Raw genomic sequence first — 16917 nt, forward strand, 5'->3', positions numbered from 1 at the left:
TTTTGGAGCCCACATCAAATTATTGAGGTTATTCTTTGGTATGTAATAGACTGGGTAGAAACATGTGAGTATGAATATGGGCAGAGAATGGGGGGAGGGGGTTAAACTCTCGGTAAGGTTTTATTGGAGGGGAATATATTAGCAAATTACATCGGTATCGTATCGGTAGGAAACTGATTAATCGGTATTGATATCAGACCCCAAAAATTCATATCGGTCGGACCCTAGTTGAAACTCATATTTGGAAAAAGCATACAAAAAGAAATTGAGTAGTATAATCACCTTGTCCCTATGTTAGTTATGGAATCTCGTATAAGTCGACCTTGTCTTGTTTAACTTAAGAGCCTGTGTTTAAGATTTGGCAGAATTCCAAAATTAGACTCCAGTTTGGATAAATTTGCAGTTTCCAAAAAAATCAAGCGAGAATGAAAGTGAATATATCACTTCTTATCTTTTTTATGCTCTTTCATAATTTAATAATTGCCTCTGGATGACTGTAAATTTGAGCCTTTTAAGAGCATGTGTAAACTAGGATCGTTTTGGATATTACGAATTAAGAATTGTTTTCTTAACTCCTTATGTAGTGGACTGCTCATATGTCTCCTTATGTAGTGGACTGCTCATACACTTAAACCCTAAATTATGTTGAAAACTACATGTGTTTCTAAATGCAATAAGCAGTAGGCTATCGTGACAATGCACCCTCTTCTCTCGTATGGGGCCAGACTTGCCTAGACTAAGCCTTACGCTATATACAAAACTGTAAAAGCCTTTTGATTGAGGAACCGTTTGATATTACTTTTTTATTATTATACCCTCCTCCCCCCAATTCCAGGGGATTACTTATCCAGTGCCCCAAAGACCTGCTGGTAATTACATTACCTATTTTTTAAACAATCACATTTACTAAGCCCGGTTAGCTCAGTCGGTAGAGCGTGGGACTTTTAATCCTAAGGTCAAGGGTTCAAGTCCCTTATCGGGCGAAATTTTTGTACTGCCAGAAAAATTATTTCAATCGTTGAAAAGAATTATTTTTGCTAAACCGACTATAGGTTGCAGATGTATTTCAATTTTTAACTACTTTTAAATAACTACAACTTGAATAGCATTATTTTGAATGATGAAAACTTAGCAAAGCAGGACTTTTTTCTGTAGTGTAAACATAAAATTTTCCCCTTTCAAATTTTATAGTTTCAGTTTAAGAAATAAAATTTCGAGACAAAAGTAAATAACTTCACATCTAGGGTTTTGCAAAGGTTTCAGAAGTGGACAAGCAAATAGAAAGGCTCAATGAAACGAGTAAAAGGGATGGAAAGATTTATTGAGTCTCGTTTTCACTGCCCAACTAGTGGATAGATCAATGCTTGTTTTATCGTTGTCATACATTAGTTTGCGCAGTTACGCCGTTGTGGGTAGCAGTTGACTCCCCACAAAAAAGAAGAAACGCAGGTAAAAAAAATTGCTCATTTTTCCCAAAGTCGCCCAATAAAAATTTTGAGCTAGCCAGTTTTTTCAGCATAATTAAAAAATCCAATAACTATGTCTTTGCGGATGCCTTGACCCCCCAGAGTCCCCGAAGGAATGGCTGCAAGCTATAAACTTTGCCCATTCTTTATTTATAGCATTAGATTTTGGGGAGTATACAGCCGTTTTCAGAAGGAGTTTTTATGGTGGGGGAAGGGTATGTGGGAGTAACTTTCCAATGAGATATTTTTCGTGGGGTAAAGAAATTTTCCATGGAAGGGGAGCCAGATTTCCCAACATTATTTTTAAAAAATCAGAAATTAAAAAGAAAAGACAAGTTTTTTCAACTGAGTGTAAGGAGCAACATAAAACTTAAAACGAACATAAATTATTATGCATACGGGAGGGTCGCCCTCTGCTCAATTCCTCGCTCTTTACACTAAAGGTATTTTTTTAAGAACTTTTAGAAGAGCTTATTCTTCAAATTAATCGGTCTTCGTCATTCAGGAGTCATTCTTAAATAAATGAAACAAAAAATCAAACTTTAGCGTAAAGAGTAATGTATTGAGGAAAGGACGACCCGCCACATGTACGTAATTATGTCTGTTCTTTTTAATTTTTATTGTTACCTTACTTTCGGTTGAAAAAACTTGTCTTTTTTATTTAATTTCTGATTTTTTAAAATAATGCTGGGAAATCCACCCCCCCACGGAAATTTCCCTTCCCCCACAACAAAAAATCTCGTTTCTTTATTTAATCTTATATAAGAACTGCTTTGTAGAGCATGCAGTGAGTCCAGAGAACAATGGGTGTTTTCATTTTAATTAATGCTAAAATATGAGTTTTGTGTCCTGACATTGACTTAGCACTGTATGCATTATTCCACAATATGCCTTTCTCATTAAAAAAATTAATGAGCATAAATCTCATTAAAAAAAAATAATCTCATTATTTAAATATCTCAATTTTCAAATTTCATTATTAAAATAATCTCAAAATAATCTCATTAAAAAAAAATGTCCACTGGAGTCTAACTTACAAGGAATGAGTTTGCAAAAAAAAAAATCTTCAATTATATTATTCTCTTCAAGATGTTGAAACTATCCAATTAAATATGCGGTTTTAGCTGCATCAGTTCCTTCTTTATGTTCTTAGGGGAATTATGAATTTGAAGTGCGTATTCGAGAAACTAATTTATCCTAGGATTATTTGATTCTATTTTTGCCAATAATTGTCAATAAGGCGTCAATAATTGACCAAATTGACAAATTTATTCTGAAAAAAAGAAAAAACAAGGGAAAATCAGTTCCTTCTTCATCTTGTTAGGGGAATTATAAATTTGAAGTGCGTATTCGAGAAACTAATTGGTCCCCAAGATCATTTAGTCTAATTGATTATTCCCGTGAAAGGACTATCCAGCGGCATCTATAAAATCTCGCCAATTTAACCTTAAAATAGTTACCTAGCTTTTGTTCAGCCTGGGCCAGTAAACCCCATCAGTCTCCTTTTGCGTGACTGCGTAGTCTTAATTTCATTTGATATTTGTTTCAATCCTGTCTAATATTCGCACCTCCCCATAGACTAGTCCGTGGCGCACTTGGGAGGGGCACCTCTCAGTTTAGAGAACCCCGGTATAGACCTACTATGGACCCCAAGGAAAAAATATTTTTATTTACAAGTCTTGGGTAGCATACTTTGAATTTAAGTTTTCAGAGTTTAAGAAAAATACGGCTCAGAAAATCTAACTTATATTTCAATGAATTATACTGAAAAGCATTAACTTCTCCGACGCTTCAATTTGGAAAAAAAAAAACAAAAAAAAAAAAAACAGGGACAACCAAAAACTGAATCCATATCGACTTGTATACAAGAATAATTGAAAAAACTTTTTCCACGAAATAATTTTCTCAAGGATGAACTCCATTAAACCAAAAATGGGCAAAAATAAAATTAAATAATCTACCAAGCGTAAATCTACCACAAATCAGCATAAATAAATAAATGAAATCCAAAACCAACAGAAATTATAATAAATAACCGAGTCAAACTCAAAACGAGCTGAAAGTAACATGATTAGGGCCCTCAACCGCTATGCCTTCTCAAGGCCAGGTTCACATAGTACTTTGATTTCATCCACCATTTATTGTCAAAATATTTAAACTTAAAGAGCGTGGTTGAAATTTTACTCTCATGCTTTCAGAGCCAGAACAACATTTTGGTGTCCCTTTTCTCTTTTTTCCTAAATTATTTTGTAAAACTTATTTTTATTCCTCAATTTGCAGCGCTGGGTCCGTTTAAATATCTGATTTGCAGCTAGTATTTCACATCGCTCTATCACGAGGTTTTAGATGACTAATCTTATTTTATTTTGATTAAATATTAATTTTTGATTATTTTGATTATTGTTTTTGATTATGTTGATTATTTTGATAGATCAAATCTTATTTTGAAGGAGTCTACCGAGAAGCTTTTAGGGATAACGTCTGCAGGAATAACGTCCGAAATTTGACAGCCATATCAGCTTCAGTCAAATCCTTTGCAATACTCGTTGTGTCTCCCATTCCTGCTACTGTTGTGTTTAAAGTATTCCTGGAAATATCATAAAAATTGCCCGACGGTAAGTTGAGTTTTTTTATCTTGATAAATTGCTTGACAAAGCAATTAAAATTGTCAAAATGTGGAATTAAATTGCGGAGACAGGCGAATTTCGCCCCTGTGTGTACCAAAGACTGAAGGACTTCTACAGGGCTATTTAGACTACGATTTTGTGTCTGTAGTTAGATAAAAGTGTTTCAACTCACGGCAGCTGCGGAAATTCAGGCATCAAATAAAAGTGCAATAAAATTCCGACCGATCTTTCGCCACGTCAATTACCGACCAGTTTGAAAGTTGGTGTTTTAATTGTCTGCCAAAAACACGAGCCAACAACTGCAATCACTAAGAGGTCACTACCTCGTCTAGAGGTTGTTTCTGATATTCAAACTCCTGAAATAATTGCCAAAAAAAGTTTACTAAGCTGATCTTGGAGAGAGCATCAGAAGCACAATGTATATCAAAGCGTGATTGAAAATACATTGCCCTGGTGATCCTACCTTTGAAAACGGCTTAGCTTTCATTTTTGGCACCTACCCCAGAAGTAGGAAAATTTCAGATGTGACCTTAAGGTATGACAGCAACGAAGCGTCAAGTTACCGACAATTGAGTACAGCAAAAAAAGAAGAATTATAATGTTTTTTTCTTGAAGAATACTAACATTGATTGCATTTTCAATTGACGCTGGAATTTCCATGACTAAAAGTGAACGCTAAAACCTTTTCAAATCAGGCTGATCAAAGAAATTATATAATTTTTAAGTCTAATAAAGTAGCACAAACCATATCCCAATATTACGTGCTTTTTTGTGAATAATAAGAGTGTTATTTCTATACTTATACTTCTAATGAATCCTGAACTAATGAAATAATCATGAATAATGAAGCCTGACCCTTGAAGAGCACATTGTCGACAACAAAATTTCCGCCAGGAGCCAACAGCTTTTTTTATGAATAATAAATAAAATTCCAAAACGGGAATTAAAGGACCTTATTACCTGTTCCGTTCTTGGATCTGAAGCAACGAACTGATTAAATTCTTTCAATGCCTTCCCATTTTCATTCATGTCTTCTTCGCTGCCATATACCTGACCCTTGAAGAGCACATTGTCGACAACCAAAGTTCCGCCAGGAGCCAACAGCTTTCGGTCAATTATAGTCTAATAAAATATAATCATATGTAATATTCATACTTGTACATTTACTAAACGTGTTTCATGAACGTGGTGGCACCCATAGGTGCAACCTAATGGAGAACGAACCACGGCCCATGGTAACCAAAAACTTGACAATACCTTAAGAAAAAACTGTTAAGTAAGAAAAAATAGCCATTTGTAGCTGATTCAGAAATGGTACCTATTATTTAGATTAGTCATAATAGTAAAGTTTGTTGTGAAAACAAATTTATGGGAATTTCGAAAAATAGTCTTAAATCCGTCAAGACCCATAGTAACCAAAAGTTTAAAATTGAGGTCAAAAGAGCTTGATGAGCTTGTGGGTATACAACTCCCAGTTCATCCGCTTCAGATTCTGAAACAGTACATGCTGGCGCATCATCTTTGAAGTCTGATTATGGAACATGATGCAAATTAAATTTAAGGGTATTATTATTTATTTAACAAGTTCAATTTTCAGGGTTTTTCAGCGAAAAATTTTTGAGGTAAAAACAGATTTTTATTCAATATCGGCCCACTTTTTCAAAATGTTGGTTCCTGTCCCCTCCTCTCCGATAGAAAAAAGAACTGAAGCGGAGCTGTGAAGATTCAGCATTAAATTTTTCGAGAAAGGTAAATGAGTTTCCCTCTGATTTTGTCAGTGCATAAGTGTTTATATTTCGAACTGTAAATTGAATTTAATATCCTGATATCAAGCTTCGGTTATCAAGGATGATGATATTAACCTCCAAATTTTGTTATTTTAGGGAGGAGCGAAGTAGGCCCAGGTGGCGTAATTCCAGGTGGGCACGAAGCATGTAAAAATTTGAAATCAAAAGGATAAGTAGTAGAAGAAATACAGAAGTGCAACGTGTTGAGAAGCTGAGAGACGGACGCAAACGAAGCTGCACTCCTGACTGCCATTCGAGATGGATTTTTGAAGTGTGTAGTACGACTAAGTACCTTATATTTTGCTTATCTAAACACGCAATACTCAATCTTTTATGATTTTTTAATCGTCATTTTAACTGATATCTGGTTAAATTACATGAATTACTCGACTTAAGGCTCCTGCTGCATGATATGTGGCGTAGAGAGGGTAGCAACTTTGCTAACTGTCCTTCTTGTCCTTCTTCCACCTGGTCCGAGGCCTGCCCTTCGAGCGTGACCAACCATGGGATGTGGGGTCGAAGTCGTATATAATCCTAAGAGGGACTACCAGTGGCATGTGAGGGCGATGCCCAAACTCTCTGTTGGTTCGCTACGTAATTTGAGTTGAGAATGGCACTTGGTGAGTAAGGGCGAGGAGTCTTTCGTTACTCACAAATTTTCCCATTGGAGCCACTCAATCCAACATATCTGTGTGCATGTAAGGAGGGGTGGGGGACACCGGATCTTACAACTATTTTCTTGAATTTCGTATAATTATCAAGTAAATCGGTTGTTTTTTTTTCTTTTTCTAGTTTGAAGAAAAAGTTTGGAACTACTAATGCATAAATAGTTCCAAGGTGCGTGTATACGTTCTCATGAACAACTAAAAACATGTGCTACGCGTCTGACATGCAAACCTTTTGCTGTCTGGTTCAGCTTAAGTCACTATCGCCATCTGTAGACACTGGGTCCTTTTAGATTTTCTGGAATTTAAAGATGTAGATTTCCTTTTAGATTTCCATTTTGAAGATGTAGTTGTGCTTGGGAAGCAACAAATTGCTAACGTGTGAATTTGAATTTAACGTTAAAGTAAGTTAAATCGTTTAAATTAAGTAAACGTAATTGCAACTACTATTGCTTTTTATAAAAGGAGATGTAATACATTTCTGGGGAAAAAGAAAAAAAAAAAAAAACAGGGAAAAATATTAGGAAAATTTGACTTCCTCAGCGCGCTTTCTCGAATACGTTGGGAAATTTTAACACAGGCGGATTTGCAGTTTTCTATTGAAAAAAAGAAAAAAAAAGAAAAAAAACTTCTAAAATATCGGTAAAAACAAAGCTCAACGACAAAATCGTTGAAGTTTTGTGTAAAACGCAGCTAGCGATGGAATGTCTTTTATTGGGAAAGTCAATGAAGAGTTGTCTTTGAGAAGCAACAAATTGTTAATGTTTGAATTTTTACAGAATTTTATAGGCTACATTTTGAACCAATCAAAATGTTTGCATTTTGATGTCCTAGGTATTTCTAAATTATTATTTTTTATCATTAATTATTAAGTTAGATTATTATTATCATCATTATTAAATTATTTTATTAAATTATTATTATTATTATAAATTTCTCTATTAAATTATATTAAAATGTGAAGCAATCAAAAGAAAAGTCTTAGAAAATCGGTTCAGGTACGAATAGATCTTAAATGGATCAAAGGGGCAAACAATGTTTTCATCTCGATTTTCTTGGTACGTTAAGGCTGTAATGGATTTTTGCCATCTCATAGCCTTTATTTATATTTGTTATAATATATTTATTATATGTCAAGCGTTTCGTTAGGCTATCCATGTGCGCGTAAAGATACTTACCTTGTAATATTCTAAATATCCAGTCTTATCAGCGTCAATGAAAATTAAGTCATATTGTTGTCTTTCATTTGCTAATTGGTTGATTGTCTCTTGAGCACCGCCTGAAATATAAGTTCAAAGTTTAAAAAAATAGTCTTGCTGGATAATAGTTTACAGCTAAAATCTAGGTTTTTTTTTCTTTAAGGTTTTGGCAATTAGATTTTTTGAAAGCGGTGACGATATTAAATTTCCCTATTTCAAATCTTGAGCTGTAGTTCCTTATCCTTTTTTTTCATATTCTCTAGTCCTTATTTCATCATTTACGAAAGCAAAAATATTTGTTATTTCTGTTGCTTTTATAAAGCATAGAATTGGAAATTAATTTCATTTTTTAGAAATACTCAGGAAACATTTAGAGCTTTTTCAGAACCAAAAGACGAAATAAATTTACATCTAGATGCACATCAAATAATATATGAAAAGTGAAAAATAAAGTTAAATAATTATGTTGAATTGTAAGTTGAATTATGTTGAACAATAAAGAAGATATTCTTTTATATTAACCTTTGCTAATTTTTGTTAATATTTGCCTTTAGGTTAATATTGAAAGTATCTTTTTATTTTATACCATAAAAGGTTTAATAATCATTTTTTTTATTCCTTATTTAGAATGAAAACTGAAAAGATTCTTCTTACATCACAAGGCCCAGATCACAATGTTCTCGTGATTACACCTCCAATGTGCTTTACAACTGAAAATACCAGACGATTTCTATGGTCGTTTGAGTCTGTGCTTACAGCAATCCAGAGCGAAGGATTCAGCTTTAAGTAAGTTATTTTTACCTAATTATTTTAATAGAGCCTTATTTGTTTATTATATTAAACTAAACAACTCCAGTTTAACGGCCGCTCTGAGAAATAAAAAAAATTATCCGAAGGGATGAGTGGCTAGGTTAGAATTAAAAGTTACTGGTATAACATAGACAATTCCGCAGCAGAAATCGATTTCTCCAATAACAGCAGCAATTTTCTATCTTTCCGCCTCATCTTTAATGATTATTTGATTGGAGAATTTAAATTTTTTGATTGTTTGATAGGAGAATTTAATGATTATTTAAATTGGAGAATTTAAATTTTTTGATTGTTTGATTGGAGAATTTAATGATTATTTAAATTGGAGAATTTAAAAGAGAGTGAATTGCAGCAGGAAACTAATTAAACATTTCAGGCGTCCTCGGCAGAACAAGAAAGCATAAGGGTGAATAACTGAAGGTAGAACAAGAAAGCACAAGGGTGAAAAACTGAAAAAACTAGAAAATTTATTGTTTGTTTTATTTGTAGTGTTCTCGTTTTTGTCATCGTACGTTGAACTTTATCCCTATTCTACTTTCTTGTTTTGAGGCCAACTATTATATATAAACGCAAAATATTCAAATAGCTTCCTAAAGATTTTCTCATTTTCATTATCGGTAAAGGTCTAGAATTGGGCATCTTCAAAAGGAGATATGCTAAAAACAAAAAGAGAGACACGTTTAGATTGCTAATTTTATGCTCATATTTATATTTTGGTTCGCGTATATGACAATTCATCCCCAGATATCCTCTAATAGCCTTATATAGCCCTAGGCTATATTAAGAAACTAACAGAATTTAAGAGAGAAAATGGGTATGATTTAAATAAAACAGTGGAACAAAAAAAAACAGCTAAGAGCTCATATGGCATTTGTGACGAGGTCAGAAGAGCCAAGAGCCAAGATCATATGGAATGGGCTCTAGCAAAATTCTAAGAATCAACAGACTGATTTAAAAGGAAAATCAGAGGCTTAATTCCGGTTAGGATTTAAAATAAGAGCTATGAGACACGAGAAACTTCTAAATATCAAAATTCCTTAAGATCCGATCACTCTTTCGTAAGTTAAAAATACCTCATTTTTTCTAATTTTTCGAAATTAACCCTCTCCCCAACTCCCCCAAAGAGAGCGGATCCGTCCCGGTTATGTCAGTCACGTATCTAGGACTTGTGCTTATTTTTCCCACCAAGTTTCATCCCGATCCCTCCACTCCAAGTGTTTTCCAAAATTTTGGGTTTCCCCCTCTAACTCCCCCAATGTCACCAGATCCGGTCGGAATCTAGAATAAGAGCTCTGAGACACGATATCCTTCTAAATATCTAATTTCATTAAGATCCGATCACCCGTTCGTAAGTTAAAAATACCTCATTTTTTCTAATTTTTCCGAATTAACGGTCGCCCCACTCCCCCCCCCAGATAGTCGAATCGGGAAACGAATATTTCTAATTTAATCTGGTCTAGTCTCTGATACGCCTGGCAACTTTCATCCTCCTAGCTTATCTGGAAGTGCCCAAACTAGCGAAACCGGGACCGACAGACACACAGAAATTGCGATCGCTATATGTCACTTGGTAAATACCAAGTACCATAATAAATAAGACTCACATCTTAATAACCTCCAAAACACTGCAATCATTGTATTCAGCCTGAATAAGGACAAGAAATAACAAAAGAACTGAAATTATACGAGAGACAATCCGACATAACAGAGACAATCTTTTGTTATTTCTATGTTCTTATTCAGACGAAATTCAGTGATTGCAGTATTTTGGAGATTATTAAGATGTGACTTTTATTATTTGTTTGTTTTCTTTTTGTCTTTTTTTTTTGTGTTTTTTGTTTTGTCTTTTTGTTTTATCCTTTTTTTATATGTTGAGTTTCATTTACTTTAATTTTCCTTTCCTCTTTGATAAATGCTCCTGGACATGGAGTCGAAATATTCGGAATTTTACTATATCAAGTTTATTAAAGAAACTAACCAAAATACGATTGAATTCTCAGTTTATAATACGCAGCAACGAACCATATTTCCTTGTTTTTTCCCATTGTTATCTGTTTTCAAATCAGTTTTCATCAACTATTATGTTATTTTTTTATACATAGCCTAAGGCTATATGAGACCAGTAGAGGAGGGCTGGGGATGAATTGCGAACCAAATTATAAATATGAGCATAAAATTGGCAATCTAAAAATGTTTGGCTTTTTGTTCTAGAATGCCTCCTTCTGAAGATTTCCAATTCTAAACCTTTGCCGCGATATCTTCTTTATTATTTGTACATAATAGTGTTTTCACAACTTAAGTGAGTAATTAGTAAGAAAAGAAGCCTAATCAAGAAAGTACTCTATGAAATTTCCTTTATACAATACATTTCATATTGGATAGATGGCGTTTGATATATTTTTTTTTTTTTGGGGGGGGGGTCATTTTTTGATTTCTTTCAAATGGGGGGGGGGTGTCACAAAAAGTAAAACGCAACAAAATTTGTTTACAAGTATATTGTTACTTTTGGTCGAGTCGGAGGACACAAATTCTGGGGGGGGGGGGGTTAAACTGGGTAAACCCTCCTAGATACGGCCCTATCTGTCTGTACTACACATTTCAGTTCCTGTGCTTCCCGGAATAAATAAGATTGTGCGCTTTTCTATAAAATGAATAAAAAACTCACCGACTTCAACTTTTATTTTCTTTCCGTGTGGGGATTTATCAAAAGACAAACGGGCAAATTTTTCAAGGTAAGGTTCAATTTCACATGCTACAACAGTGCCATCTAACGGAAGTCCTTCAGCTAAAGACAAAGCACCATAACCTGTGAACATCCCTATTTCTAAGACACGCTGAGCTTTAGCCATTCTTGCGAAGAACCGCAAAACCTGCCCTGAAATAAAAAAAAAATTAAGTAGTGATTGATATAAGTAAAGCGTAAATTTGGAAGAAGATTAAAATGTAGGAGTAGGACTAGTGCAGTGGTAGGTTAATGCAATATAGTTAATCGAAACACGATAATAAGCTATTAACAGGAGTAGGGCCCAAAACATTAAATATCTTCTTTTTTTACCAACTTTATTACTCTGTCTAATTATATTTTAATGTATTCTTTAAGAAATTTTTATGAATTCCTAGGTACTATGTCAAATTGTTTTTTATGTTCTCAAGTTACTGCCTTTTTTTAAATTTTGAAATACGAATTTGGTCCATCTGGGTTTGTGAAAAGTCTATTTTTAAAATAAGATATTATTTAAAAAATTCGATTCTATAAGGGAAAATAGGTTCAGAATAATCGTAGATATGGTCAAAAGTCAGTACTATTAAGCCGGCTGCGGTATTACTTCTCCGAACCTGGAAATCAAACCATGTGAAAACCAATTCAACGGTGTGTCAAATCTAAGCTGCAAATATTTTTTTATATGAAAGAATCAATTATAAGATCTTATATGGCTATACAATTTCATTAAATTTAGTTATTATAAGCGTTTCAATTATTTTATTTCACAATTCTATATTTATATTTCCTCTTCCTTTTTTTTTTCTAGAATATTCATCACTTCTCTGTCAAACACTTCCCTGTATGGGGCGATGCTGCCATAATCTTCTTCGTATAAGTTATCTTTCTAGTTTAGTTATATTTTCTCTTGTTATTTATGTATTATGTGGGACAAGTATTTAGTTTCTTTTTTTGGTCGTTTTGTTAATTTTGTTTGCTTTTTCTTTTCTCCATAGGGTTATCTTTGTGGGTTATTAATAAATGATGAATTTGATGAATGCGAAAGATGAGCGGCGGTCTATACTGTGTTTGTAAATATTTCTAGTTATCAATGCAGCTTTACTTCGTCTGTTCTACTGATCTGTTAGTCTATTTTATTATACTGTTTTTCTTTGTTATATTAGCTTTATTATGCTTGCCATTGTTGAGTTACGTGTACTTTTGTTTTTGCTTTGTTTATTAATTTTTTCTCTGTACTCCACTGTTTATACTTTTGTATGTTTGTGGGTAATAAATATTATTATTATTATTATTATTATTAAATGTCTTCTCTGAAAATGTCTCTGTGAATACTTAGGTTCCACAGTCCATTCAGCTAAGTCCATCAAATGAAAAAGTCTTGAATTTTAATATTCTTTTATGAAACAAACCTCTGAGCGGGGGGGGGGGAAGCTTCGCGCCCATCTTCACCTAAGTTACATGATTTTTTTATCACGGTACGTATATTTTTCACACAGTATCCTGATTCAATTTAAATCTACCCTTTCTAATTAGAAAGACGTTATATTACACAACATAAATTTTAAAACATTAGTTAGGTTTAATAAGAAAAAGTACGTACACAAATTGGGTTAAATGGTATAAATTTTAGAAAAGACAGGAAAAAGTTACACATTCATTTAGGTTTTCCTTTTTTCACTGATATCATTAACCATGTTTTTTGTACAATGAAGCTCTTCGACCTTCAAGATACAATAAAAATTATCATAAGGTCCAATCTCTGAGCATTTGTTTGAATGGGATAGTAGAGAACAACAGGGTTGAAAAAGAAAAAAACTATATGCCTTGAAACTAAAATAAATAAGATAGGGGAAAGCAACCCTAAAGAGCGTGCTGATTTCAAGACGCTGTAAATATCAATAATCGTCGACAGCTATGGTAATAACATTTAACGAAAGGTAAAAATCCTCGATTACAATATGATGTAATCATTTTTTTAAAGGCTAAATAGCTACAAGTTAAAGCTTGAGGGACAAATTGTTCAACTGAAAACAATCAATTCGTCCTTAAACTAATTCTCTAACTATATTCTTCATTTTAATTGCGATTAAGTTACTATAGAACCATGGTCCCATTTTGTTTTCTTCTATTCATCTTGGGAGTTAGACCTTGTTCATATCTTTGATTTTGTTTTTGACTTGAGCCATTGCTGATTTTACTTAAAAAGGTTGCCGATTCCGAAAATTCCGTCAAACGAAATACTTGGACTAAATAAGTACCGTTTGACAGAAAATTCTATAAGCCTAGGGTTCAGGCAATACATAAGGAAATATGTTAAGAAAACAATTCTTACTTCATAATATGCAGAATAATCCTAGTTAACATATTTTTCAGGGGGAGATCCTTTACCTTCACTATTTTCCTTGCATTTCCAGTTTTTCCATCACATTTTTAAACATTTGCGTCTATTCTCTAAGCCTTGAAAATCGTTTATAAACAAACACCCAACTGCCATATAACTAATCTAACCTAACTTAACCTAATTTATCAGTATTTGTCTATTAATACTTTTCTGTCAGAAATAGATGGCACTGATGGTGATTACATATATAGGTTATTTAAAAACGGAAAAATACAGTTGAATCCATGTTTAATTTTCAGAATTTTATTGAAAAAAAATTGTACAGCAGTGAAAGAAGCGAAGATAAAGGTTCTCCCCCTGCAAAATATGTTAACTAGGGTTATTCTGCATATTATGAAATAAGAATTGTTTACTTAACATGTTTCCTTATGTATTGCTTAAACACTTGGCTTATACCTGGAAAATTACTAAAATTCGTCGTATTTGAGAAATTGCATCTAAAATTCATTACATTTGAGGAATCACACAAAGGAGGAAAAATCATCAAATTTATTGGTAAATCATTGGTGATGGCTATTTTAATTTTAAAGTGCATCTTTACTTCAGAGAATTTAAGGCCTTTTTTAACAACAATTCTGATTATAAAATTGGAACGGTGAGTTCATAATCTGGATTGTAAAGTCGACAACTACGGTCAAAATAAAGACTGTGTATTTGGTCTGTGGACAATACGACAATCAAATTTTACATGTCGATTTAAAAAACTTGAGCTGGGTTCGACTAAACAAAACTTGGTCAACTAACAAATCTACTTGTTTCGCTTTTAGTGTTTTATTTACCAGAAAGTCAATAAAGTTAACTAATAAAGTTTACCAGGCCTTTGCAAATAGAAAGGAAAGCTTGGCAGAAATTTTGAAGTTGCTTTTGTGTGAGCCCTACAAAAAATTTGGAAGAGACCATCAGGTTCAGGATGGTGATGCCTATAACGATCAACACAAAGAAGAAGGCCAAAATCCAGCCTTTTGTTGAAATTTTACACCTCTTTTTTCCTTCTATAAAAAGAAAATTGAACTCAGAATAAAAAGAAAATTGAACTCAGAATTAAAAATAAATCTGAGTAAGTGCTCTTAATAGCTGTATTATACAATCTTGGAAACCCAAAATGAATCATCATATTTTGAAAGGGCCAAGACTTCTACCATAAAGGCAAGCATAAGCTGTCAAGTTCAAATTTTTTGCCAGAAATTCCTTGTGGATATATAATAACGAAGAATTGGTAATGGTAGTTTCGTAGTAAACTTTTTAGTTAACTGAGAATCCGTTCGTAAAAAAAAAACTTTCAAAGTTAACTAAGAATTACAAAAAAACGGCAAAATCTACTTAAACTATTAGAGTAAAACGAATGATGCTTTGGTTGTTCCACTGATAATTCTGAATCTCGTTTGAAAAACCAGGTTTGTCAATGGAAATGTTCTATTATTTATCGTTCTGGCACAAAAAGATGATTTAGCACAGGTGCATTAACTTTGAAGTAGCCAAAATAAATATAAAAAAAAGTTTTCCTGGATAACATTTGATAGGAAAGAATTCCTATTAGTTCCTCTTTTTCTCGCCATAATCACTGGTTCACAACTTTACTACCTTAAATTGCAGCTTGGAGCAATCTAAGGATTTCTCCTTGTAGAGCTCCAGAGTCAATTACTTAAGTTGTATTCAAAATTATTCAATGACCAGGTGCAGTACGCTGATCAATTGCTTCCCAGTTACGTCTAAACTCCCAGGAGGGCCATTCAACATCCAGGCCACTTATTTATTAATAGTCCATATGCTCGTTGACAAAGTTTATACGTAGAACATGTTAAATTAATCTTCTTTGTGCTGTTTTATTTGCACAGCTTTCACTAAAGACATCCTGCAATAGGTAATGATGATAAAATATGGGTTTAATAATTAGTATTAATTGTCCGCACGAAGGTAAAAGTGAAACCTATCTAAGTGCAAATTTCGGAGAAGGTTCTAACACCATAACCATCAAGATTATCATACGCCTTTTTTTGCAAACTTAAAAGATAGGGAGCTCAAACCAAAAAAGCTCAAAATTTCAATATATTACATTAAACACCTTTATTTACAACTAAACTCAAAAATTAAAATAAAAGATAAATGGATTACCTTCTACATGTCCAGTGATGCACGTGACTGGTAAGTCAAATAAAGTTATTCCCTTTTCATAATTTTCATGCCAACGTTCTGACCGCGTTCTTGTCCATAACTCCTAAAAAAATAAAACGTCATGCTTTGTTCAGCCGCAAGTTAGAAACATTCCTATCGCTATTAAAAGCGACTGGGAGAAAACAAAAGGGCTAACAACTGCTATATAGGCGAACTTTCTTTAATACTTGACTTATGTCCCGAACGTCCTTGCAGGTCGCGTTGAGGCCATCTTCATTATACGTTGACGGATCAGCTCTCTGTAGGATATTCGGACATCTGCTTGATTTAAAAGTTGTAGGAGGTCGTTTCCAAAGTCGTTTCGCCATCTCTTCCTTGGTCTGCCAGGGCGGCGACTGCCATATACTCTACCTTTGAAAATAACTTTTGGCAGTCGTGACTTCTCCATCCGGTGAACGTGGCCCAGATATCTAGGCTGTTGTAGGCGCATTCTCTGGTGTTTTTCGCTTCAGCCCGATCTTCCCGAAGTTCCTGGTTAAGACTCTGTCGAGGTATGTTATACCGGCTATACAGCTAATGTATTATAATAACGCGACCCTAGGAGCCCAAGGGGGTTTATCGCCTTGCTGCATATTGAACGATGTTAGTGTGTCTGTTTTATGTTATACGGATGACGTTCTTAACCTAAGTAGAGCTGTGTTTAGTTTGGAAAAAAGTTTTAGGTAAGACTATTTTAGGTAAAAACTATTGCTAAGAATTATGGCGAGATCGGTCTTTCTTTAAACGCGGCTAAGCCTCAAGTGCTATTATTTAGTTTTAACCGTTACAAACCCTCAGAGTGCATCTGGGTGATTCTGATGTTGTATCACTTCAGGAACTTGTGTACCTTGTATTAACTCTTGTTACATCCCTAAAATCAACTCGAAAATTACTTATTGCCTGAGCCAAACCTAAGACCGTAATGCGTATACTGGTGCAGTTGGATCACAGCTGAATCTTGGTAAACACCACATTGCGAAAGTATATAATGCTGTTTCCCTCCCTCTTGTTCCATATCTGGTTCCTTTCTTGGACATTTTTAACCAATCAGATAAAATAGAAATCAGGAGGGTTTCAATATCTTAAGTT

The 16917-nt window shown here is 33.8% G+C and overlaps 1 protein-coding gene and 1 long non-coding RNA gene across 3 annotated transcripts in view; one reads left to right on the forward strand and one right to left on the reverse strand.

Annotated features, from left to right (window-relative positions):
- The window catches only part of LOC136030892 (uncharacterized), an 81770-nt gene that overhangs the window by 37739 nt on the left and 27114 nt on the right, over nucleotides 1-16917 (reverse strand). For both annotated transcript variants that reach the window (XM_065709985.1, XM_065709986.1), the window contains exons 3-6: nucleotides 15790-15892; nucleotides 11220-11429; nucleotides 7724-7824; nucleotides 5054-5215 (exon numbers count right to left, since the gene is read on the reverse strand). In XM_065709985.1, the coding sequence (XP_065566057.1) occupies nucleotides 5054-5215; nucleotides 7724-7824; nucleotides 11220-11429; nucleotides 15790-15892 (576 nt within the window). The remainder of the gene's footprint in view (nucleotides 1-5053; nucleotides 5216-7723; nucleotides 7825-11219; nucleotides 11430-15789; nucleotides 15893-16917) is intronic.
- Nucleotides 5758-12592, forward strand: LOC136030898 (uncharacterized). The gene is made up of 3 exons (XR_010618386.1): nucleotides 5758-6151; nucleotides 8372-8530; nucleotides 12085-12592. It is a non-coding gene; the product is annotated as an uncharacterized LOC136030898 (long non-coding RNA).

Source organism: Artemia franciscana, chromosome 9 (assembly GCF_032884065.1).
Source record: "Artemia franciscana chromosome 9, ASM3288406v1, whole genome shotgun sequence".
Taxonomy (NCBI): domain Eukaryota; kingdom Metazoa; phylum Arthropoda; class Branchiopoda; order Anostraca; family Artemiidae; genus Artemia; species Artemia franciscana.